The 26,974-nt window shown below is 53.0% G+C and overlaps 1 protein-coding gene across 3 annotated transcripts in view; it reads right to left on the bottom strand.

Annotated features, from left to right (window-relative positions):
- LOC122384239 (collagen alpha-2(IV) chain-like) overlaps positions 1-26,880 on the bottom strand; it is a 55,921-nt gene extending 29,041 nt beyond the window's left edge. For 2 of the 3 annotated variants that reach the window (XM_043371411.1, XM_043371412.1), the window contains exons 1-2: positions 26,689-26,874; positions 20,702-20,747 (exon numbers count right to left, since the gene is read on the bottom strand). In XM_043371411.1, coding sequence (XP_043227346.1) covers positions 20,702-20,747; positions 26,689-26,723 — 81 coding nt within the window. In that variant the 5' untranslated portion in view covers positions 26,724-26,874. Of the gene's footprint in view, positions 1-20,701; positions 20,748-26,688 lie in introns of all 3 variants that reach the window. The other variant, XM_043371410.1, reaches the window with a different exon arrangement.
- Between the last annotated feature and the right edge of the window lie 94 nt (positions 26,881-26,974).

The raw sequence follows: 26,974 nt of genomic DNA, 5'->3' as shown, positions 1-26,974 counted from the left end.
TCGAGATGTGAAACAACTGTGTAACGAGAGCCGGAATAACAACGGAGCGGAAGCGACAGTGCCAGAAACACAAACTATTTTAGATAAAAGATAGAAACGGGCTTACAGAAAACAACGAAATAATTACGCCAATTAAAGCACAATAAACTTATTTTAGAACGCAAGTAACATTATATAATCTTAAGACAATAGCGAAGATAATACGATTTAAATATAATACTAAAAACGAGATCAGAAGGTACTTGAAAAGGAAACAGTATTTGCGCACACGCGACAAAACAATAGCGCACTTGGGCGGAGACGCCGCAACTAAATAATGTGCCGGTGGGCTGCGCGGCACCACAGTACTTCCCCCCCCTAAGAGCGGAGCGGGAAAAGATAAAAAAAACTCACGAGGGTGGAACACGAAACCGAACGCGGCGACCAGCACGAGTGTACACGGCGTCTCGCTGTGGACGAACAGGCACAGGCGACGGCGGCGACGCGGGCGCCGAGCTCTGGCCCCCAAGACGGCGACCACGACGTGGCGGAGCAGATGGTGGCGGCGCTACGTCAGCACGGTCCGGCTCCGCTGGCGGCGATGATGAAGCGTGCACAGGCGGTGCAGCGCTGGCCAGGCCGGGAAGCGGGGACAGCGCGGCATCGGCGCGGCCCGGCTCCACCGACGGCGATGTGGTTGTACCGGACTGCACGGGGGGCAGGGGCGGTGCGGCATCGGCACCGCCCAGCCCACCCGGCGGCGGTGACTGCGGTAGGTATGCTGGCTTGAGCCGCTCGACCGAGACGGTGTCACTCTTCCCCGACGGCAGCTCCAGCTGGTACCAGCGATCCCATCGCCTGAGGACGCGCAGAGGGCCGATATAAGGCGCCTCCAGAGGGCGGCGCACGCGGTCAACCCGCAGCCAGACGTGTGAACACGTCGAGAGGTCGGTCGGCATGTGCGGCTGGGTCAGTCCATGGTGGCTGCCTTCAGACGGCGAGAGGAAGTCTGTCCTGGCGAGTCGGCGGGCCAGCTCCCCGACGGTCTCGGCGGCGCCGTCCGGAGCAGGCTGCCGGTCCACTCTTATCCGGGGCTGCAACAGCATGCCCCCGGTGACGGCAGTGAACGGCGCATAGCCAGTCTCATTCATGGCCGCCCGGATGCCCAGGAGGACCACAGGTAGTGCTTGTAACCACTGTTTCTTGCTGGCGATGATGGCTGACTTCAGCGTCCGATGCTGACGCTCCACCATGCCGTTGGTCTTGGGGTGGTACGCCGTTGTCCGCAGGCGGTGAAAGCCGAGGATCTCGGCCAGTTGTCGGAAGAGGGCGGACTCAAACTGAGTACCTCTGTCGGTGACGACGTGCAGCGGCACACCAAACCGGGCCACCCAGACGTCCATGAAGGCGGCTGCGACGGTGGCTGCTGAGATGTCGGCGATAGGGGCCGCCTCCAGCCAGCGGGTGGAACGGTCAACACACGTCAGGAGGTACCGACACGGGGAGGTGAAAGACTCACCGTGAGGGATTGATGGCGGCAGAGGACCGACAATGTCTATGTGGATGGTCTCGAACCTGTCGCTGAGGAGAGAAAACGGAGACGGGACGGTTTTGGTGTGGCGGTGGACCTTACTCGATTGGCAGGAGGAGCACTCGCGTACCCACCGGCGGATACAGCGGTCCATGTCGGGCCAGAAGTAGCGCGACTTGACCAGCTGAAGGGAGGCCTTGACACCAGGATGAGCGAGGCTGTGCACCTGTTCGAACACATGAGTGCGGAGGGGGACTGGGACAAACGGCCTGGGAAGTGTCAGAGTGGTATCACAGAGGACGGTGAGATCAGCTGACAACGGGAAGGGTGTCAGCCGGTCCGAGTAGGCAGCTGTCTCCTGGTCGTCCCTCTGAGCCTCGGCGATGGCGTGCAGGTCGGCGGCGTCCACGGTGGCGGCGTTCACTGACGCTGTAGGCGTGGTGCTCGGTGGCGCGGCAGCCGCCAGCGACTCGGTGGCCGGGTGCGGCGCAGCAGTCACCGGGGTCATGCCAGTGTCGGCGGCGGTGCTGCTGAGCGCAGCAGACGGCGGATCGGGGCGCGCGCGCGCGCGGTCCGGTGCGGCGACAGGTGGCCGCTCCGAGCGCGCGCGGGCACCGTCCGGCGCGGCGACCGGTGGCGGCTCGAGGCGTACCGCGCGCGCGGCGACCGGTGCGGCGACCGGAGGCGGCACAGGGCGCGCGCGCGCGCCGTCCGGTACGGTGACCGGAGGCGACTCAGGGCGCGCACCCGCACCGACGGGCGCGGTAGCCGCGCTGCCCAGTGTGGTCAGGAGTGATCCTGTCGGTGGCGAGGTCTCGGAGCTCTGGTCGGGCGGACTGAGGGCGTCGGGGGTCACAGGGCGACTCCAACAGTCAGCGACCACGTTGTCAGCCCCGCGCACGTACTGGACGGAGGAGACGTACTCGGAGATCACGCTCCAGTGCCGCTGCTGACGGTCCGACTTGGCCGTCTGCGGGCTGAGGAACGCGGTGGTGAGCGGCCGGTGGTCAGTGAAGAGCGCGACGACACGACCTTCCAACAGGTGACGGAAGTGAAGCACGGCCAGGTAGGCGGCCAGCAGCTCGCGGTCGTATGTTGAGTATCGCCTCTGCTGGTCGCTGAGCTTCTTGGAGAAGAAGCCGACGGGGACAGGCTGACCGTCCGCGATCTGGTACAGAGCTGCACCGGCTGCCACCTGTGAGCAGTCGGTGACCAGGTGGTAGGTCTCACAGGACGGCAGGTGATGTCGGATGGTGCATGCTGTCTGCAGTGCCTCCTTGATGTCTGTGAAGGCGGCGAGCTCCGTCTCGGTCCACGGGAGGTTGGTGCTCTTCTGGTTGTGCTTCATCAGCTCTGTCAGCGGGTGGACGATCTCGGCGAAGTGTGGGATCATCCGGCGGAAGAACCCGACCATCCCGAGGAATCGGCGGAGTGCTGTGGAGTCCGGTGGAGTCGGCAGATCCGCGATCTCCTCGATCTTGGCGTCTGGCGGCCGGAGCCCCTCGGCGGAGACGGTGTGGCCTAGATAGACCACCTGCGGCTTGAAGAAGTCGCACTTGTCCAGCGAGATCCTTAGCCGGTGTCGATGGAGGATGCCGAGGACGGTCTGAAGGTCCTTGTGATGCTGCTCTGCGTCTGGCGAGAAGATCAGGACGTCATCCAGGTAGACGAAGACGCAGCTGACCTGGCGGAACAGCTGGTCCATCACACGCTGGAATGTAGCCCCACTGTTCCGCAGGCCCAGCGGCATGAACACGTATTCGTACGCGCCGAATGGTGTCGTTACAGCCGTCTTCTCCACATCCTGTGGCGACATAGGGATCTGGTGATAGGCTCTCAGCAGGTCCACCTTGGAGAACACACGCATCCCATGGAGACGGGTGCTGATGCTGTGGATGTGTGGCAGCGGGTAGCGGTCTGGCTTGGTCTTGCCGTTCAGCGCGCGGTAGTCCCCTGTCGCTCTCCACATCCCGGGTGTCTTCTTCGGGACCATGTGCAGAGGCGATGCCCAGGGAGAGTTGGACGGTCGGATGATGCCAGCCTCCAGCAGGGTGTCGAACGTCTTCTTGGCAGCTTCCAGCTTGTCCGGCGGGAGTCGTCTCGGACTGGCGAACGTCGGTGGAGAGCTGCCGGTGTCGATGTTGTGGGAGGCTGGAATCGGGCACGCATCAGCTTCTGTTCCCAGTTGCAGCGGCATCAGCAGAGAGGGGAACTGCTGCAGGAGTGTCTGGACCTCCGGTGGTAGACTGTCGCTCTGGTTGACCAGGAAGGCGCCGGGACCGGGGCGGTCGACGGGAGCACCTGGAGAACGGAGGGAGGTCACGGAGTCCAGGAGAGTCTGGGAACCACAGTCAACAAGGAGGTTGTGATGGGCAAGAAAATCATGGCCGAGCAGGGGAGCTGTGACGTCAGCAACAACAAACGACCAGAGGAAAGAACGGCGGAGGGCAGGAATGACGAAGGAGAGCAGTACTTCACCATGCGTTGGGAGAGGCGCTCCACTGGCGGTGGTGATGCGGACAGCTGTCGGCTGCAGGATGGCTCCCTTGACGACGTCCTGAGGCACCAGAGAGACGCCGGCTCCAGTGTCTACGATGAAGTGTAGAGTGCTGACTCCAGCTTGGGCTGCGACTCGAAAGAGTGGCAGGCCGCGCGTCGCAGTCGCGAGGGCCTGCCCCTCTAGTTTCCCGGACGCTGGGGAGAACCACGCCGGGAGGAGGGCTCCATCTTGGCGTCCCCCTTCTTCGGCCACCGGCACCAGGGCTTGCACGTGCGGGCCTCCTGGCCGAAGTACAGGTGCGCCCTGCAGACTTGTGGTCGCTGGTCTCTGTAGAATGGCTGCAGGCCTCGTGGAGTGGAGCTGGCAGCAGGTAGAGGTCCATCCCGACTGCGGCCACTGGATCGGGCGGCAGGACGATGGTCCCACTGGTGCTGCTGCTGACTGGTCGAGGGCGGCTGAGGCTGGGCAGTTGCTGCTAAGCAGGACGTCTGAAGCAGAGGCATCAGTTCATCGGCCAGCTTGCCCAGCTGGTGGAGCGTGAGGTCCCGCTGGGCTGCGAGGACAGTTCCCACGGTGGGCGGCAGGCTCTGGAGCAACTTGTGTCTCACGAGGTCGTCGCCGACCCCCACCTTGCAGCCAATCTCCTGTAGTTCTCTGACGAAAAGAGAAGGCCGTCCGGTCAGTTGGACCTTGCTGATGAGCTGATCGAATAGCTCAGACCTAGTCCGCTCATAGAGGGAGCACACAGCATCCCGCAGGGTTGCATAGCTGCTCGAACCAAGCACTGATGTGTCAAGCTTGGAGACTGTGGTGGGCGGAAGGGCAGCCAGGACGTGGTAGAACCTGGTGGTGTCGCTGGTAATCTTGGCCAGATGGAATTGGGCCTCCATGATCGCGAACCAGCCCTGGACAGCCGTCTCCATGAAGGCTGGTGGCTTCACTGACACGTGCTGGACAGCACCAGCGGCAGAGTCAGTTGGAGCAGCTGCTGCTGCTGCACCCCCAGTCACAGGGACAACAGTGTCACCGGAGAGGGCACGGCCATCATCAACAGGGTCAGGCATCACGACGAGCAGGTGGGGAGGTCAATCAACAAAACAGACAAAAAAATGACAACAAAAGCACAGGAAAAGCAGGCAAAACAATCACGTCGGGCAGGTCACCAGTTATGAAGTGGTCAGGTAAAGGCTACGTGCTCTGTGATTGGAAGGAAAATGATTGTTCTGCCAAAATGACACGTGGGACGAAAGACAATGTTTAGGTAAGCGAGATAACGAGAGATCAGCGGTAAAAATTAAGGAAAAACGTGAGGAAAGCTCGCGCGAATACTCAGCCTGTCAGACGCCACTGTGCACTGTAGAAAAGCTATATTTAGCGTAGATATATCGAGATGTGAAACAACTGTGTAACGAGAGCCGGAATAACAACGGAGCGGAAGCGACAGTGCCAGAAACACAAACTATTTTAGATAAAAGATAGAAACGGGCTTACAGAAAACAACGAAATAATTACGCCAATTAAAGCACAATAAACTTATTTTAGAACGCAAGTAACATTATATAATCTTAAGACAATAGCGAAGATAATACGATTTAAATATAATACTAAAAACGAGATCAGAAGGTACTTGAAAAGGAAACAGTATTTGCGCACACGCGACAAAACAATAGCGCACTTGGGCGGAGACGCCGCAACTAAATAATGTGCCGGTGGGCTGCGCGGCACCACACGTTTTCGGTTCGCCAACCACCACTTCAGGACCGTGCTGAGTCAGTGGGTCATGCGATCGTGTTCAATGCAGCACCCAGGTCGATGGGATTTATCAGTCATGATGACCTTGGCTGGTTGAACGGTCCCATTTGACCTTCATACACTACCTTTTAATACGTAAGATTAGATCGGCAGTCCCCGGTCCATGATAGGTTTATATGAGATCAAGGCGCTGATTCAGTAATAAGGTTGGCAATCCACCTTAGTCTCTAAAATTTGGTCTGCAGATCTCTGCGGTATCTGCGACGCCGCCTGTGGTCAGCGGTGGTCTCGGTGACTCGGTCTGTGGTCCGCGGCGGTCTCAGTGACTCGGTCTGTGGTCCGCGGTGGTCTCAGTGACTCGGTCTGTGGTCTCGGTGGTCTCTGACACGCAGCCTGTAGTCCCCGGTGGACTCTAAAACTTGGTCCGACCAGGCCGCGCCGACCACGACCGCAGACGGCCGTGGCCCAATCTGGCTCGTCTCATAAAACATCGCCTTGGAGCTGTCAGCAGTTCACATAAACAAGACGAGAGGTGGCGCCCCCATCCGCCGGAAAACGCCTCGTAACCGACAAATGCTGCTGACCGCCGTCCATCGACTATTGGCTTCTGACTGCTGACCACTGACTGCTAACTTCTGACCAAATATCGCCGGCCACTAACCGAGCGCAATTACTGACCACTGGCTTCTGACCATGACCTGCTGTCATGGACACTGACCAAGGGCCATTGACATTTTGTAACTCGTTTTTTTTTTTTAGTTTTACAGTAGCTCGTAAAATATTTACAATCGCTAACCTCATAAAGCTCGAGCTTTCCCGGCGCCATAGCTTCTAAACATTTATCGGAAATCAGGTAAAATGGGTGGTCGAGGCTTGCGGCGACCGGCGCGGCGTATGAACAGGAAGCATAACGATTTCGGCCAGTAGAGGCGGCGATTTAGGCCGGCGCTGAAGAGGCCGAGTCGAACCAAGAGGCGTGGCTGGGAAGGAGGTGTAACGTGCGGATCCATAATGTTGGCCACCCCAAGCCCGTTACTGGAGCAGCGCATTGGAACCACCCTGAGTAGCCCGAGGGCACTGACCCCGTCCGAACCCGAGGCAAAGCGGGACGACGGATTAGGACCCCGGGCGACGGTGGGACAGCAGCAGAGGCTCCCTCACATCTCTGAAGTCTGAACGTCGCCTGGACGTAAGGCCATATACGAGTATACTATAATAGGTGGACGGGTCCGGGTCTCTTCCCCAAGACTCTAGGTGCTTGTCAAGTGATCCCGTGACCACATCCCACGTGTGCTGATAAGTCAGCGTCTCTTGTCTACATCACGTGCGCTGGTAAGTGGTACGTCAGCTGGTCCCGTGCATCCGCGGTGCTGAGAAGATGACTATTTTGACGAGGCCCGATCAATGGCGCAATGTCTCAGACGACGGCCGACACTCTCCGAGAGCGTGACATTCTTATACACAGAAAGTAGGTACCTACTCTTTCTTCTTTAATCGATTTTTTATCGACGTGTCGACTTTTCGGTATAGAATAAATTCTACTAAAACTGAAACATTCGAAGTGGTCAGTTAAACGTGCCATAAGCACTTTGAGCACACTACCCACTTTCCATTGTTCCATTCGCTTTGCCAACAACGCTGGTTTTTATCCTCCTTTGTGTTCTTAGCTACCGTGCCAAGGGCTACCTCACGGACATTTATCGACTCCTTCTATACCTATGCTTTGTTGCCTATACATTTTAAATAGCATTTCAGCTACCAATATATAGACACTTATCTAAAGCCCATGGACACCAGCAATCCGCAATGCGGTGAGAGTAATCAAAATTATTTACTGCATTGTGCCCTGCCAACAACTGAATTGAAAGAGCAATAAGGTCAATACGGTCGGCATCATGGGTCACCCCCTTTGAGAGAAGTAATGCTTTCACGACTCGCATTTGATAAAAGTACAGATAAAAGTAGGGCAGCTTTCGTCACAGCCATTGCTATCTGAACTTACTAATTGTTCGTCACTACGGTAAAAACGGCTTCGATAGGTGTCACCAGACAATCTGCCCACGCTAGCGTATACAGCAAGAGGCCGAATTTTTGCCGCCCGATAAAAAAGGCCCTCGTATACCGTCGTCTGCCAGGCCAAGAGTCAGCCAGCCAGTAAGTATACCTACTGCTGCCAAATGGCCGCCCGCGGGCCTGACAAAACAAACGAGCCAATTCAAACGAAAAGCGCGACGCTCCAGCACCTAGAGTAGGGCAGGATGTACCCAGTACCGCACAGCTTTCCAGAAATGAATTAGATTAAGTCAGTCGCATTCGATCAGAGATATATCGTCAAACGTTTGGGTTAATTTAAAGCCAACAAATACAACACATCGTAGCACCTCTGGTCCCAGTTTAGGCCGTTTATCCATAAGCCACCATCAAATGTCGCCGATTGTTGGCTCTTGTTGATCTTTTCATGGCATTGGCTGGCCCTGAAAAGGTGGCGCTAAAGGTGCAGCGATACCGCACACCGAGTCAACGACCGATTATCTATCTGCAGTCCGTTCTGTCGGCAGACGGCCGCGGACAGACGGGTACGGCGTCACTCTGGCGGGCCGCGATTGGTCAGCGATTACCTTTGCAGGTGTACCGAGCGAACTGACGGCGGTCGCTAAGGGGGCACGCCGGTCGCCGAGGGCTCCGGACCGCGCCGCGCGCACAGTGTTGAACGCCAACGCCGCCGTATCACACTATCAACAGTTGGAGCCATGGGTTGGAGGGCGCCAAACGCTTCAGAATCTGGCAAATCTGCAAGGCCGAGGATCAGCCGATAAAAGTGCGCGCCGGCATCTTGAGGGCGCCGCCATCATGAGAGGTTCAGGGCAGTGCCTTTGATCTGCTTTTTGTTGCGCCAGGTTTGGCGGTTTTCGTCTATAGACACCGGCTTTCGTCTATAGACACCATTTTAAACAGTGGAATGAGAGGATATATGACATTAGACTCAATCGATCACCAACTGCAGTGTGCGGTAGCGACTGAGGTCATCCAATTGGGACGGGAGTGTCCCGAAGGCAGATCAAACAGCCGTCCAAACGGTCATACCGGAGAAACGTGCTCCTATCGGAACTTGAGATCCTGTCTAAGGAATTTGGGGGCTCCCCGTCACCTATGTAGGTACTCTTCACACTGAGTTAACGCTTGGACTGGTGCAGTTATAGTCGATAGGTGCACGGTCGGTGTCGGGGTGGGTCGGGCCGGCGCCACCGGGTCGAGACACTGTGGGTCCTGGGGTCACGGTTCTCGGTCATCAGGGGCGCTTGTCCCGCGAGAGGGCTCATGACAGCTCGCGCATGGCCGTTCAGTATTCCGTAACACACCGCTTATAAAAAGCATATATTATACATGACTGGCACCAGGTGCTGTAGGACGGTACTCAGAAGCGGCCACGCTTGTCTCTGCCGCCGCCACTGATCGACCAAGGTCCAAGGGCGAGCCGCCGACTCCGGGCAGCGCCGAATCCGGCTCCGGCTCCGACTCCGGCGCGGGCGGCGGTGGAGCGACCCGCGAGGCTGCGTTGGCCCTATCATGGCACGATAGCGCCGCCCGGCCTGGCGCGGCACTGACGCCCATGTGAACCACCTAGCAACGGCCAGGGGCGGAGCTGGCAGTGCGTTTTGGGGGCAACTCATGGCCGATTGCAGTTCCGGCCAAAACGTTGCTGAACGCAAATACCGCAAGTACTGGCGGCAAGAGCACCTAGCTGCAGCTTTGGGGTCTATTGAAACTCTGAAGGCTCTATAGGGTCATGAACCCGTGACCCCAAAGCCCCAGGACCCGCCACTGAACGACGGGCGGTCGGTCGGCTGCCGGGCGCATGAGGCGCCGCTAGCAGGACGTTCTTGACGCTAGTCGGCGGCGTCCTAGGTGGGGGAAAAACGGTGCGCTGCCCATGGCCGAGCACCAGTGCCGCGTATAGGAGAAAGAGAAAAACCGCGGTGATTTGAGGACGCAAACATGTCTAAAATAGTTGGACTTATTCTTATATCAAGCGCCATAAGACGAATGTTGGCTGCTTTAGAAATCTTCAGAGATATCGCCCAAAAGATGTAGATTTAGCTTAATGGACTGGACTGATCCTGAGAGCAGAGTTGGAAAGAACTAAGAAGTCCTCTCTTATAAAAATCTTTTGTCAACCACACACAAAAAAAATAATTACCTACACTCTTCGGTTCTTCGGAGCCAAGTACTCCCATTAAGATGCTTCCTTAACTTACTCTTGCGCAGTGGCGGATCCAGGGGGGGGGGGGGCAAAATGGGCATTTGCCCCCCCCCCAAACGGCATGATTTTAACATTACGCCTATGGACGATGCATGGAAAGAATCGATAAATTTTTATGGTTTGCCCCCCCCCAAACCTCTGAGCTGGATCCGCCTCTGCTCTTGCGCGCGTCACGTGTTGACCTACACTCGACACACTCTTAAAGAGTAGGTATGGATGGAGCTGAACAGCTCATTTGAACACCCACTACGACACTCATAATACCGTTATGAGAGCCGTGCGACACCCAATATTAGTGTCATTTTTGCACAAGAAAAACAGCCGATAAGCTTGTGCAAAAATGACACTAATATTGGGTGTCACACGACTCTCATAACGGTATTATGAGTGTCGTAGTGGGTGTTCTATGAGCTCTTCAGCTCCATCCACACTCTGAGTGTGTCAAGTGTTGGTCAACACGTGACGCGCGCAAGAGTGAGTTAACCCTCGCCGGACCTATTGGTTTTCTACATACGCGCCGGCCGAGGGGGGGGGGCGGGTACGACCCCCCCCCCCCTCGCCGTTTCGCCCCTGGTGGAGCTAGCGCGTCGCGGAAAAAACGAGCGTCACGTGTTGACCAACACTTGACACACTCAGAAAAAAACGAGCGTCCCGAGTTACGAGACGCAGAGATTGGTACCCGATTTTAATGTCCTAGGTCAACCAGTGACCTCTGAGGTCAGGTCAAGTGCCCCAAGGTACGGTTCAGTTTTTGGTGAATAACTACGCAAAAAAACGGCCGCAGAGCGCCGATTTTGGCAGCATCGTGTTCGTCTCGCTCAGGCGCGTCGAATGATATACTTTTTGTCCGGGTCAGGTCAACTTGGGGTGTTGACCTCAGGTCAAGGTCAGGTCAACACCCCCAGGTCACGAAGTTGGTTGAAAGAGGTAATGTCGCATATCATTCGATTTGGCAGGTCTTCCTGAGTCCATTGGTGGCTTTCCCGACTCGCTAGCTCAATTTGATCAAGAGTTATTGACGAAAAACTAATATGACCTTGATGACGTCATAAATGACGTCACGCAAGGTCAACATTGCAAAAGTGACGCACCTAACCTTGCAAGGAGTGCATAAAATCACGATTCTGTGTGCTTGAGATAGTTGGAGATCGTTCCCGGCGCCAGAATAGCAGTTTGAATTTTTCCCCATTGACTTATAATGGTGAGGTCACGAAAATGACCTGACCTCATATGACATTTAGGAAAAATCCGAGATATACAAGTTGTGGGACTCATAATGGATACTAGATCCTGCAAGTTTCATTTCCCTGTGACATCTCCTCTGGCAGTGAGGGCGTTGCGAAGTTGCGACATCTGAAGACCGTGCAGAGGTTCACTTATGACGTCATAGGTCAGTGACCTGACCTGACCCAAAAATGCGGTTGGTGTCAAAAGATCCGGCTTGGATCAAAGGTCAGGTATGCCAAGTTTCAGCTCTCTATCGCCAGCGTGTTCGGAGCTATCGCGAAAAAACCCTATGGGGGGGCGGCACCCGCGCCCCCCCCCCCCCCTCGGCCGGCGAGGGTTAAGGAAGCATCTTAACCCGCGCCCGGCTGGGGGTCCTGGATTTCCACGCCCTGCTGGGGGGGGGGGGGTGTTTGAACACCCCCCCTTCTAACTCGGCTCCTGGGCCACGTAGCGATACGCGGAAGGCGGCGTTCGAAAGAGCGTCAAAAATAATGAGGAAATCACTTCGGTCAATTTTTTGGTCAGGTCAAAGGTCAGGTCACCAGAGGTCATTGAAGGCAAATTTTCGCCGATTTCCAGGTCGAATGTCGAAAATTTCCAAGAAGCCAACGCATAACTCGGGAACTAATAGAGCTACAGCGCCGCGGAAAAGCGCATTCGATAGCCCTATTAACGCCCTTTCTGAGTAATTTTCTCAGATTTGACCTAACGTCAACGGTTTTGCCTGCAGGGGGCAAAAACTGCAAAAATAGCCGATTTTTTTCGGAAACAGTTTTTCTGCAATAACTTTTGACCCAAGCATTGTACGAGCTTACTTTTACCGGCATCGTGTTCCTCTCGTCAAGACGCATCGAACGAACTATAATTTGACCTTGAAAGGTCAACTTGAAAATTTGACCTCAGGTCAAGGTCATGACCTGACCGGAAAGGGTCATGTTGCATATCAGTCGATCCGTATCGTCGAGCTGAACACATCTAAGGCGTTTTCATCGCTCTAGCATGCCTCTATCAAAAGTTATTTGCGAAAAACTGTTAGATACCATTCGTGACCTAAGATGACCTCAGGGCATAAACAGGGGTCACAGACACCATTTTCATGTTCAGTGTGTCTAAACCACTTGTAATTCAGTGTTTGGGAGTGTTTATAATGTCTTTCGTCCAAAACAGGCGCATTTCAATTTTCTCCCATTGACTTATAATGGTGAGGTCGCAAAATTGACCTGACCTTAGGTCATCGATATCAAAATTCTGAGATGTACATTTTGTACATGCTAATGCTCTTAGCAATCGCTGAAAGTTTCAAAGCGATCGGTCACTCGGTGTAGCTATGACAGACATTGAAACTTTTTATGAGGTGAGGTCACTTCGAGTGACCTGGTGACCTGACCTTGAATGACCTTGGTCTGAAATTTTCACAACATGTGTAGAATTGATGTATGATAAGGTGTACCAAAAACGGCGGCGCTCCGCGCCGCCGTTTTTGAGATATTCGCGAAAAACCACAGGGGGGGGGGTGTTCAAACACCCCCCCCCCCCCAGCAGGGCGCGGGTTAATGGGAGTACTTGGCTCCGAAGAACCGAAGAGTGTAATTATTTTTTTTTGTGTGCACCTGAGCGGCTACAGCCCGGTCGCGCTGTCATCGGCTGTTTCGGACGCATATCGGTATCTCTGGTTGGTGATATAGACTGTACCGCCATACACCGAAGCACGGCGGGCTAGTCGCACTGATCAGTTTACGACAGTGAGTTAACCCGCGCCCCACTGGGGGGGCTATTTATAGCCCCCCTCCCGTTTTTCTGCAATAACTTCCAAACCGCTTGACAGATCGACGCCAAACTTTCAGTACCTTCGGCTGCATCAATTTGACACCTTGTGTCAAAATTTGAACTTCGTAGCTACCATAGGTCGGCCGGAAATGACGTCAGAGTGACGTCATGTTCGTCCGATTTTGACGCAAAACATTGAACCACGGCAATCGCTCCCAAGAGCTCAGTTTTTAAGCTAGATCCAATTTCTTTGCATGAAAGGACTCAGGATTGACCGCGCTATCAAACTGCTATCTCAAATTTTCAAAATGTTGAAAATTTCGAAAATTTTACATAATAATATTCAAAATTTATATTTTTATATTTTTTTTCAAAAAGTTTTTGACTTTTCGAAAAAACCGGAATATATGTGACAGAACGCATGATTATGACTAACTCTAGCAAGTTTTAGCAAAATATCTTCAAAAATGGCCAAGTTATACGCATTATTGCAAAAAATTCACAATTATTAATTTTTTAAATCAATTTTTCAGTACGTATTTGGCATCGTACACCAATATTAATGGCACCATCGTGTTCCTGAGCTCAAACTGCATCCAATAGACACCTTTTTTGTTGAAAAATTTCAACTTCAAAATTTGACCTTTTTTGACCTGAAAGTGACCTGACCTAAGCTAAATTCGACTCAAAATGACCTCGAATGACACAGACGACATCAAATGCGAAATCTATGGACTAAATGGACCATAAAACATGTGTCACGCGACCCATGCATGATATAATATTTTCGTGACCTGTGATGACCTGACCCTGACCTGAAAATCAAAGTACAAGTTTGGTACCCTCAAGGTATCTAGAGCATCTGTTCACGAGTGTGGAATCCAAAAATGAGCCTGATCTGACTTGTTAGACGGCGGCCAGAGCCCAAAATTGAAATGTGAACAAGCCAAAGTGCTAATAATTTTTACTTTGACCTGACCTGTGACGTCATCGGTGACCTCGAGGTCAATGAAATTAGGTTTTGCTCGACAGTTTTTCCGGGGCTATCAGACGCCGTTTGAATTTTGACGATCGGTCCAGTAGTTTCGGAGTTAGGAGGGGGGGGCTATGAATAGCCCCCCCCCCCCCCCAGTAGGGCGTGTTTTACACAGACCCCAGTGGGGCGCGGGTTAATAAGCGATGCATGCGCTTCGGCCGTTTGGACACCGGATGGGCACTGAACAGGGCGCGATGGGACGTTGGGACACACATGACTGCGTGCTTTCATTCAGCACAAACTGAAAAAGTATGAAATCCACCTAACCTTGAGCTATTCATGCAGTTAGTCAGTGTCTAGAATTCAGTAAGTATTCCACATTTCATTGAAACATTCAGAAAGATAAAGTGAACTGCCTCGTTAGTCGACTCGATAGTTCGATAGGATTATAGTTCGATAGGCTTCGGTAGTAACCGCCTCAATCTGGATTCAGCTGACTGCTCGACATATGACCAATATTCCGTGTCAGAGTGTGATCTCCCGCGGTGCTTCACAGACCAGGCGGACAGACCGGATGTTCTGGCCACTCTGATCTCATCGACACGTCACCATACACCGTGCCATCACCGCCAGCGCCGCTGCTGCGTCAGAATGCCCCCTGTCTGGCAACGATTCCCAGGCATAAACAGAAGCAGCCCATCATCAACAGTCTAATATTTCGTAACATTGGCCGGCAGATTCCTTTACCATGACGTTAAGTACGAATGTTTTCTGCAAATGTCTGCAATAGAGTTGCATATGGCCAACCTGGCGGCTGACATACGCTACTTGTCAGAACAATGATAATATATCCTCCAAGAAGAGGTGATAAATAAATGTACATTCGATTATGAGTTTGTGTTCCCAACTGTCTGGTATCTAATTACTAATCCCTTTTGATTTCTTTGTGCCTCCTTTCTACTAGCAGAGCCGTCTTGGCATTACTGGCTACCGCTGAGGCGCATATTTCACCGCCACACTCATTGGGTTACATTTCGCAATGTAGCACCCGGCGCGTTTCGGCACGTGCTGTCCGGCCGGCCAGCCTGTGGTCGGTTGCGGGAGTCTCAGCAGCGGCCAGCGCAATGTTAGTAGATGCGGCACGTGTCAGAGGGCCGGCACGGCACGACGCGTGCCAACTGTGCCAGCAGCGAGCTGCCGCCGCCACGAGCCGTCTGTCACGGACCTGTCAGGAAACCAGCTTATAGAAGGCCGAGAGACGCACTGAGAGCCCCGTCACGCTGAAGCGACTCCGAGTTCATAACACGGAGGACCAAGTTGATGGAATAAATGTTTTCTGGTTCCTCAGGCGGTAATTTATGCATTTTTGCTGACGGCTTCGCTTCATGCACCTTTTGAAGTGAGTCTTCATCGAACGATCCGCAAACACCTACTGTGGGATCGATTGTCGAATGCGATGAAGTAGTATTTGATAAGTCGGCCATTCAACTTCAATAGTCTCTCACGGAACTCGTGCCAGACAAGTTGAAAAAGCGACAAGGAGCAAAAACAATGAGAAAAGAGTAAAAACCATGGTACTAAAGTGTGAGATAACAACAGGTGTGAAACTTACGCGATAAAGCCACGCCATTCAAGCCCGCGTGACCGTTCTGTTGCTACTACGAGGCAGAGGCATACATATTCATAATGTAGCTCAGCATTGTTGCCAGCAAATTATTCAATGGACAATCAAACGCTGGCCGGCACATGCCTTATTCTTCATTGGTTGACCTTTCAAAATAAGCACACCTGCCGTTGCTCAGTAAACGGAAGTTGGCCGTATTTTCTCCACCCTAGGTTACCAGCGCGGGCGGGCCAACCAAACGGGTGAGCTTGTTGATTCAGTCGCTGGCACGGCCCTGGAGCGCTGGCCTCGGTTTGGAAACGGCGGTCGTTAGCTCGGAACCTACAGATGAAGCCTTTAGGAACGGTCTAGCGCAATGTGTGAAAAGTGAATGGATGACAGCCTTAGTTTGGAGGTTCATCCTACAGCCCACAAAGCTCGAAGCCGTTGGTCACTTCTCACTGCTGAGACCAGGCGGATCGCAGTGACCAGCCCAGCCTATCCTACGAGTGCAACGCTGAACACCCACTCGGCAATCGGCCAATGTATGACCGCGCGCGGTCTGCCGTGCCGCCGCGGCGGGCGGGCAGGGCTGCCGCCTGGACGGAGGCAGCAGCAGCAGGCGGCAGCCGTCTGCTTCTTCAGGCGGTGATCTCATCTGACCTTGTCACGAGCAGACTCGGACAGCCGACCAACTGCGCCGCAAGTGACACAGAACGGCTCGCTAAGTGACCGGGTACAGTGGACGTCCGAGAGGACACACAGCGAGGCTGCAGCCCTACAACGGGTGAAGCACAGACTGTAGAATGGACTGACAGCGAGGCGGGCCACGGATCGCACGGCACTGTGCTTTATTTTCAATAGCGTAATTTGTCAGTGCACACACCGGTCTTACACTAGATTTATTGTTTTGAACCAGCTTAATGGCTAAATGAAAAACGATACCAGCGCATACAAATCGCAAGCCAATATCGTCATCCAGCCATAGAAAAACAATTTCAGTAGAACCGAAATGTGCAGCGAAAATAAACAGCAGGCAGTCGGCGGCAGTAAAGACGGCTCCGTGTGGGACTCTGTGAGGCAAACATGAGCCTCGGCTACTGCAGGGGACATGAGAGTCACGAAGTCCGGGCCGCCACGAAGTCTGTAGGCCGCTGTGAAGACCGTGTAGGCCTGCCATACCAGCACGAGCAACATGCACGCGAAGGTCTCAGAACGACCGGAAACCGGCCGCCGGATGCCGGAGGATTTGTTCAGCTGAGACGGGGACCTCTGCCAAGACCGCGGCTGCCGCCACTCAGAGATCTGCAGCGGCCTCGGTCAGAAGGCACTGACACCCAGGGAGGGGTGATGTGAGACGCTGTCACGGGTTCCATAGCCCTCCGGCCGGCCGTCGTACTCGTGACCACTGATTCTTTTCACCCGCCGTGCCCTGTCTCATAGGGCGATATTCTCTGCTTCTTTTCAACCACCGTGCTCTGTCTCAACGGGCGACATTCTCCGCCCGCCGGCCGCTGCTCGTCCCTCACGCGCCGTGGCACACGCACACACACGCACACGCACGCTCCTCTCAGCAGCGACAGCCCATTGGTGCGCGGTGTTTGCCAATGTTTGCCTGCACGGCCGATGCGGGTAAAAACGGCGACGCGTGCCGCAGACCACCGGCGTCAAATGTGCCGTGTTTCCGGACCACAAAAAGCGCAATTATCAAGATAAACATGGTGGCGCTTTTTGTCAGGGTTCCGGCGACTGGGGTTTGATTTACGATTTGTGGTTTAGCCTTCACTATTAATAGAATGACAGGTAGATATGAGGTAATGGCTATAGACAAGATAAGCAGATAGGGTACCAAGTAAAATAATGTAGACTTAGAAATCAACAGCAACGGGCAGCTTGCTAATAAGCAAGCCAGTGCAGCGAGTGAGCGAGTTCATCTGTGATCTACGGGTGAAGCAAGGAGTGCATAGACGCCCGCAAATTAATTATTCATCACTTCCATAACCAATGATTGGTTCCGTTGCACAATACGGCACGGCTGGGCGCCTTCAGCGAGTCTGAGACCATCCTGCTCGGCTGGTGTGGGACGGTCTGGTGCACTGGCGGCGGCGGCGGCGGCGGGGGCGGGGGCGGGGGCGGCGTCTGAGAACTCTGTGCAGCCTGCACCGGGCCGGAGTCGGATGTCGGACCGTGTAAACAGCCGGCCGTGTTCGCTGGCGGCCGCGACCGACCATCGCGTCATGAGCGCCGGCGCCAGCGTCCCGGCCGACCTGGGGGCATCTGCCGGCCGCCCCCGCCCCCGCGGTATCCGGAACTCAGCGCCCCGGCCGACGAAACGCGCCGCTCGGCCGCCCGCTGACCCACATACAGCGCCGCAGATATACGTTTGAACTGAGAGCGCCTCTGAGGAGCGGCGACCACCCGCGACCGACGGACTGCGCGCAGCCCGCCCCGAAATAGTGGGCCGCGCCTCGACGGAGGGGGAGGGGACGGGCGGTGCCCCAGTGCGTCGGCCGGCCTATCCTCCACGTGGGAAACTAGAGAGTGGCCTGTCACTTCGGGAATCCAGCTGACAGCTCTGTGGAGTCTGACAGCGCTGTTGGTTCTCCCTGACGGATCGGCCGTTATGTTTCACCCCGTCAGTCGTCTGTCTCCGAGCTTGTAGCGCCGTCGATTGGCGACATGTCACTCTGCCGCCACGTTCCGTAATGGCACAGTGATAGAGCGGTGCAGGCTTGTTGCCAAGCCATTCACAAACAGTTGAGCCGATTGTAGCCTCAGATTGGGCCGTCAGCGGCAGTCGATTTGGCGATCAGGAAACTTGAGCGTTATCCCGGTCAATGACCATCAAAATAAGGCAGTAGAACACACAATTCATGGGCCTCCGCTAACGCACTCTTCAGAAAATCGGCGTTCGCCATATCGACAGGCCCGTCTATCTGCGCCACTATCGGAGCCGCCGTCTCTGAGTGCCCATATCGGCGCCGTTCAGACTGAATGAGCCTTATCTGCGCCACACATACCATGAACAAATCGTCTTATCATAAAATTTGAAGATTTTTCGAGCTGGCACAGGACGCCATCCACGCAAACGCTTGTTTGAGACTGCCGTTGAGCCGATGTGCATGTTTGCATTGTGATCAGTCTGTTGCTTTTTACGACCGTTACGCTGACAACCTCGAGACAGTACACATCGGGAACGCATACAGAGTATGTATAGCAACGAGCCGAGATAACATCAAGACTGCAACGTTTACATTCATGCCTATCAGTTGATCATGAATGATAAGAGCAGAGTACCTAACTCTGTGCTACTCTTTACTTTACCTTTGCTCTTTGCTAGTTGCTAAGGTAGTGTAGCCAAGGATTTGCCGTAATTCTCGTGTTTCATACGACGCTAAATAACACAAATCGAAGCCAGAAGTCAAACACATCAACATAGGGATGACGGTATGGGCATTTAGAAGGCAAGAGCAAATCTTCAGCTCCGAGTCAACAAGGAGCGCTTCTATCCACCACAGAGCGAATCCAGATTCGACCGAGACCAATGTTGACGTCAGTATTTCATACAGAGGAAGGGACAGAGATCCGGGCCCGGTCCGCACAATATGCGACTTTGTCGTGAACTCACGCAGCTGTGCAACACTCCGCCTGCAGCGGCGGGGGCGGCGAGCGGGGGCGGGGGCACCGCGAGCGGAGGAGGGGGCGGCGGGTCCAGCTGGCGGCGGGCTAGCCGCAGACACATCCGTCCCGCTCCGTCGGTGACCTAACGGAGCAGCTGTACCCTCTGAGCGACCTGGCTGGTGCCGCGGGGGGGGGGGGGGGGCAGTGACCCCGCCTCGGTCACCGGCCGTGAGAGGGAGATGGATAGCCACACGCCACACACTGCACCGGGCGTGCCGCTATACCGGCCGAGACCGGGCGATTTCGTCACCGAGCGCCGACCAGCTGAGAGTGGAGCGGCGCGGCGGCGGCGCGGCGGCCCTGCGGCACGTGCCTCGGCCGCCCGAGGGCGATAGCCCGGGTCACAGAGTGAACCGGACCTGCCCGAGATGCCGCGTGGGTCCGCTGGCCGGCGCCAGAGGCCTTGCGGTCACAGGCGGCTCTCCGGCGGTCACGGACGATCGTGAGGCGCGCCTCGGTTACTTAGGATGACGACTTTGAAGAGTGACTGGCGAGACTGAACAAACAGGACAGTAACGTAACTGGCTCAGAGCAGACGGGCTGACATGTAACTGACTCAGCGCACACCAACTGTACTGAAACTGACTTCGGGTTGACGGACTGTAATGAACAGACTTTTAGCGAGACGCTGCAATGAGTGACTTTAGGTACACGAGCTGTAGCATTCTTGAGGCCAGGCAGACGGTCCTGCTCGCGGCGTGTCAAAGACCGAACTGTGACCGACTGCCCGTCCCCGCAGTGTGTCTGAGACCGGACTGCCGTCCCCGCAGTGTGTCTGAGGCTGTACTGTGTGGATGTGACTGCAGAGGACTGACGGAACGCGCTGCGGACAGCGGGCCGGACGGGACCGGATGGGGCCGCCGTGCTCTCTGTGCAGCTGCACCAACACCAGCCCCAGACGGCGCAGCGGGGGCGGGGGCGGGGGCGGGGGCGGGGGCGGGGGCGGGGGCGGCCGGAGGACGGCGAGAAGTCCGCAATGTCAACAGCTCGGCGGCGGCGGCGGCACTGGACGGACGCCAGCCTGACTCACAGCCGCCCCCGCCCCGGCTCGGCCAGCTCGGGGTCGGCCTGGAACACCGCCCGCCCGGCCGCCGGGACGTGCTGTGTTTGTCAGTTGGCCGCGCTGCAGGCCGCGGGGGTTCAGCGGAGACGATCGGGGATGAGAGATCGGCTGGGAAGTAGATCACCCCCTGCAGTGGGGACAAATAAATAAATAAACGGTAGCAATTGGATCATCCCACGAAATCAAAATTTGTGAACTACGAAAATACCTAATGTTAGCATATTGGCGAGGCAAAAAGTCATATTTTCACAAAAGGTCATGTTCCTTCAAACATAGCCTTCAGGCTATGTTGAATAACCAAACAATATAAACCAGTTCAAAGTTATACTCGATTGTGTGTGGCCATTAGCCAGGTACTCACCGGGTCGGCAACAACAGTCAGGGCGCACAAAACTATCGCCAGCGCCCTGCCAACAGAGCCCAACCGTCAAACACACAGACGAGGGATGCAGTCTCCGCCTAGAACAATACGGGCATTGCGCGGTTTCGAATCAATGTTAGCAATGTTCATTGTTGCCCGCTCTCCTAAAGTGGGACCAGTCTGGCACACACGTGGGTACACTGTCTGCACGAGGAAGAGGCATGGTTGAGTGGCTGTTGGTCCCCTGATTGCGAATAAAGTTGGTTTCGGACGTTATGCATGTAACTTTGTTTGACTGAATTCAATAAGACAAATTCAATAAGAGACGGAAGTGTTAAGAATGCTTCGAAAATGGTAAAGTAGGTGTCAAAGGCATGTAACTGACCTATGTTTCTCTCAAATGCAAATGCGATGAAGCAAGCACACCAACGTTCAATAAGCTAAAGCAAAAAGCATTGTAAAGGTCACGTCTTCCCACATTAGCCACACTTGCCAGGCGTTACACATAGCAAACTATCAAAATCACACGTCAGCAGTGACTACAGATCACAGTGCACAATTCACCCCGCCGAGTTGCAAGGAGAGTTGTATTGTAAATGTTGTAGCAATGTAGCATAGACCTTTGTATGCCGCATATAGCGGTATATGGAGGTCTATTTATTGGCTAGTTAATTGGGAGACCGACATTCGTAGTTCGAGGTAGCGATTTCTGATAGGTATCTGTTCTTGTCATACGATCTCGACTAACCCATTTAAATGCAAGGTCAAAATTCAGTATGCAAGAGTGAAGAGAGGAAACCTGCATATTTAACAAAAACAAATAACAATTAAGGTATTATGATTTATGGTCACCAACATATAGCAGAATGAAATAATAAGAAATGATCAACTGTCACATTTTAATGTTGGTGCCTGGTGGCCAATTCATGGAGGGGGACCACCTGAATCCTGATGAACGACCCATACCAGAGGGTCGATCCGTTATTGAGGGGCAGTATCAGCACTTTCTTGGAGAGTTTACTCCCTTTCTATACGTGTCACACATTCACGTGTCGCTATATTTGAGACGCGACACGCGTTAAAGGGACACTCCCACCTTAACATTAGTTTTGAGTTGAGATAGCCAAATTGGTGGCCATGGCCTGCAAATACCGGTTTGGGCACTCACAACATCGAAAAATGCTTTAATTCGAAGATATGGAATTTCAAACTTGCAGTTTTCGGATTCTAAGGGGCTAATGCATTGGAATGCCCCCTTAGAATTTGTGACGTCAGCGGAGACCTAACGATTTTTAAATCTTAGACTAAAACCATCGTTAACACGTGGTGGTATACGCTGCTTTGCGCGCAACGTCTGCCGCACTTTAAGGCTGCCAAATTATTGCTTCCAAATAAAGTCGCTAGTAACAGGGGAGATCCCAAATAGTAAACAAAAGTAAAAGCCTAATATCTTGAAAACCAGTGAATATTTTTCGGTGAAATTTGGTAGATATTCGTTTTCGCCCTTTCTGAACCAAGGGACATCACTTTCATGCCAATTCATTAACTTTTTTGAAGGTGGGAGGGTCCCTTTAACCCTCGCGGGCCCGGGGGGCGTTTTTCGCCCCCCCCCCCCTGGCGAATATTTGCGATAACTCCCGAACGCTTAGGGATAGAAAGGCGAAACTTTCAGTACCTTTTCTCCCATCAATTTGACATCTTCTGAAGTAAAAAATTTGGACCTAGCCCCCTTGATGACGTCACAAGATCTATTTTTCTAGACCCCTGCACGGCAAACTTCGGCGTCACAGACGCAAATTTCAAATAGCTGCTAAAAATAGAGTTTTAGAGCTAAAGACAAATTACGAGCACGGCTGTGTAGCGTTTGACCTAGAGAAAAATAGAAAAATAGTTTTGGTGACCTGAGGTCAGAGGTCAGGTCAACGACCCCGAAATGTGGTTTTAGTTTTTCGCAAATAACTTTGACAAAAATGGTCCTAGAGCTACGGCAGTGGTACCATCGCATTCGCCTTGTCAAGCCGCGTCGAATGATATATATTTTGTTCGGAAAAGGTCAAGTTTCATGTTGACCTCATGTGACCTCGAATGACCTCTGGTTGACCTTGACACATGAAAGGTCGTTTATGATGGATTTGTACCCGCTGATCACGAATCTGGCATCTATTTTCCTCTAAGCATTCATTTAGAGCTTCCGGATGGCAAAATTGTCTTATTTATTATTGCTTACTTGAATCAGTGAAATAGCCTCTAGCAGGGATACTCTTCTGTGACCTTGACCTTTGAGCAGCCTTGTATCCTAAGATGAACCACAAATAGGGAACTGATAAGCCTCAAAACATTTCAAAACATCTTGGAAGTTAGCACGCAAGATGTGCGAAAAAGTGCCAAGTTTGAGGTCAATTTTGAGCGTGACCTTGACCTTGACCTTTTATTTGGAGCACATTTTCAGAATCCTCAGATTCTCTTCTTTCGTTTGACACCCAATTTTGCCGGTTTGATGCAGCCTGCCGTCCTCTAGAAGGCTTACTTTGAGATCACTACACATGTGCCGGTTTTGGTCTTTGACCTAGACCTCTGACCTTGAAAATTGACCTGAGGTCAAAAATTTTAGGTGCATTAGAATCGTCTCGTAAGGACCTTTCGTTTGGTATCGCTTTTGTTTCCGTAGCTCCCTTATTTACGGAGTTAGACAAGGGGGGGCGAAAAACGCCCCCCCCGGGCTGCGGTGGTTGGGATTACCCCCCGGGCCCGGCCGGGTTAACCCACGAGCCGCTGGGGGGGGGGGCATAAAGTTGCCCCCCCTTTACGTTTTGTGAAATATCTCCGAAACCTGATGACCTACGAACGTGAAACTTAACATAGCTTCAAATGAATACCTAGGCAATGTTTGTGGAAAGTTTGGTGGTTGTAGCACCTAAGATGACGTCACAGTGACGTCATAAAGTTTTGCCGTTTTCCGATATGGACCGTTTCTGATGACGCTGAGCATGAAAATCAACTGTAAATGAACTAGACAGCACCTGCTGTCATCCTAAAACATCTAACTACACTTCCATCTAGTTTCTGACCAATAATCGGTCCTTTATATTCGGTCCCGTATATCTGATGTATCGTGAGGAATATGAGAGTCGCAAATCTATAATTTCACTTATGACGTCACTGTGACGTCATTTCAAATGGGATCAACACCAAATTTGGACACAACCTCGGCTAGGTATTCAGGAAGATATGTGCAAAGTTTCGCTTCTCTATCTCTTCGCGTTGCGACGATATCGTCGCAGAAGTAAAGGGGGGGCAACTATATGCCCCCCCCCCCCCAGCGGCCGGCGGGTGGCGCGGAGGCCCAGCGGCCGCCGGGTTAAAGGGGAGACTTATGCCTAACCCGCCCCCAAGTGGGTGTCTCGAGACTACATAGATTACATACTCCACGTGCCACGATTACTTCCCACTCCACGTGCCACCGAGATCAACCCGCTCAGAGCTGCTGTTCGCCGAGCGCCCATGGCGAGTGGCTCCACCATCAGGGACGGGAGTGATAGTGCACCCTGCACCCTGTGTCGGATTCCTAGGAATACGAATGCCTTTTTGTTTCATAAACAAGTCGACTTTTTTACAGATCACTACAGCACTTTAAAGTCGAGCGTCATTAGGTTATGTTAAAGGGACTATCCCACCTTTAACATGGGGTTTGAGTTGAGATAGCCAAGTTTGCGGCGAGGTTCAGAAACCACTATCTATCTAGGTTGCAACCCCCGCGGCCTCTTGGTGTTGAAGAAATTCGTTCCCTTCATTTGAAAATGGGCCTTGTACAAGGCCCTATCTTCAACATGGAGCGACCGTTAGTGTGACGTCACCTCGTTTAGTCATTCTGATTTAAATGGGTTTGTTCGTTGAAAAATCGCTTAAAACTTGGTCTGAACTTTGTTGTGGTGCCTACAGAGTAAAAAGAATCAGCTTCATGACAGTAATGTGGCCTGGGGAAGGAGGTAATTTTGGGCTGTGACGTCACATATTTGAAAGTTTGTGTTTGGAATATGGGAAGCCTAAGATGTTTAATGAAAAATAAATGCCAGAACCGTGTTCCTGGTCATCCAATCTATAAACTCGGGCACAATTTAAGTGGTTTTAACAACATTTTAGAAGGTGGGATAGTCCCTTTAAGCACCTATCATAGGCATCCCATCGCACACTTCATATAAGAACAAATCAATGTTAGCTTACAAAAAAAACTCGGCTCTTGAGAAGGATTGCCGTAGAACCATGTTTTGCATCAAAATCTTCCGAACAAGGCGTAATTCAGCGTATTTCCGGCTGGCCTATGATAGTTACAGGATTTTATTTGGACACCTGTGTCAAATTTATGCAGCTGAAAGTACTGAAAGGGTTGTGTCGATGCGTTTCACGGCCTAGGGGATATTGCAGAAAAACGAGAGGGGGCTCTCGAGGGGGTCGAGCACCTCAGTCATGCGCGTGTTAAGGCCGATGAGGAACAAGAAACCCGTATGAGGAAAGGGTCAGGGGGAGATATTTCACTGGTGGCACTGCCGCGACTATTGCACCAGAGTAGTAAAAACGTTCGTGGCCCAGGCACCAGAGAGGTGGACAGGTCATTCCTAATTCAATATACCCTAATTCAATATACCCTGGGTCATTCAGCCGTCCAAACAGCTATCTCGAGGGGTGTGTTTCCACAAGAGCTCTCTTCACTGACTGGTGTGGATAGGGTGAATTAGTGATCCACTTCTAGCTGTAATAAAACTGAGCTACGGACAATTTGACCACAAGAAGTATAACAAGAAGGAGGCCAGAGTTTAACGAGAAAGGCAAATTTGGGGCATCTAAACTAGTTAAATAGGTAGGGACCCACGTTGCCCATACCTAACAGCACTTTCGTTGCCTCATTTTGTGGTGTTTCTATCGAGACTCCGAAAGCTTTCGAACGTCATTTGTTGCCTTCACACCTTGACTGTTTTACACCACCCTATGTGAAAGACGTCACCCCAAAAATTGGAATTACTTATTGGAATTAATTTGTATAAGGTTGCGCGAGATTCCCGTTTCGTCTGGCAGCGGATTAGGAAAGCGCGTCTATTTACTGTGAGATAGCGAATAGCATTAATGTAACTTATACATCAAACGCAGAACAAATGACCTAGCAACGAAGCTATGCTGGCAAACTACGTGTGTGCATTCGGCTTATATATTTAACTTTTAAGTAATGATTAGATCAAAACTATCAACAGAAAATCGTTTGATATAACTACACGTTGTTATACTATAAATAGCAAAAAAAGCATGGGCCTGTTCCAACGCCTCCAGTAGAAATTCTTGACTCGAGGCTCTACCAGAAGTTTTACTGGAGTCGCTGGAACGCAATCTGGATATTTCTGGAGATTGGTGTCACGGAATGAAGATGGTTCACTCTTGAAAAACAACATTTGTTTTTTATTTTAGTAAGAAAGATTTACAAATAATTGTGATGTAATTTTCTTTACATTCAAATTGTAAAGTTAACAGTCAAAAGCCATTTGCTTACATTCATAATTGTCAAATGTGCGCGGCTGCGCCATAATTGTAGACCAGAGCCTCCAGAGAAATGTGGACCTCTCAACTCTCTGGAGGCTACTGGAGGTTGCTGGAGCTTTGGCGAGCATAGAGATTTTATATACATGTATGTATATAAGATCTCTATGTTGGCGAGAGCTTTCTGGAGCTTTATGGAGGCGCTGGAACGCTCTCTGGAGAATTCTAGAGCTTTCTGGAAGTTTCTGGATGCGCTGGAACAGGCCCCATATGTCATCGCCATCGAACACGGAGCAGAGCAACACTTGGGCCCGGCACGCGAGACGCCAGCTAGGGAGAGACCACCACTGAGCCGCGTATTCCGCTCCTACCCATGTGGCACACAAGTCGGCCACGGCGGTCGGCAACAGCCCATCGCCGCCTCACGTCTCGGTAGCGCCTGACGTCCCACTACGGGTACTCACCCGAGCAGCGCCGGTCGCGCGCTGGTCACCTCCATGATGCCCCTGCGAGTCGGCGCTCACTTCAGCAGTGCATGCCGCTCCGTGTTGAGCGCCGTCACAGGACAGGGGGTGAGTGGCGGCCGAGCGGGCGACGAGCGCTCAGCGGCGGTGCGCGCGCGCTGCTCCTCTCCGCGGGGCGGCCGGGCCCACTCTGCCGCCGCGCCCCAGCCGAGACGCCAGCGGCGCGCCGACCGCCCACGAAAATATAGTGACGGCGACCACCGCTCCTTACAGCCGCCAGCGGCCA

This window comes from Amphibalanus amphitrite, unplaced genomic scaffold, assembly GCF_019059575.1.
Source record: "Amphibalanus amphitrite isolate SeventyFive unplaced genomic scaffold, NRLGWU_Aamphi_draft 000184F_arrow, whole genome shotgun sequence".
In the NCBI taxonomy this organism is placed as follows: Eukaryota; Metazoa; Arthropoda; class Thecostraca; order Balanomorpha; family Balanidae; genus Amphibalanus; species Amphibalanus amphitrite.
Note: the sequence above shows the minus strand (reverse complement) of the source record. Positions and strands in the feature narration are given on the sequence as shown.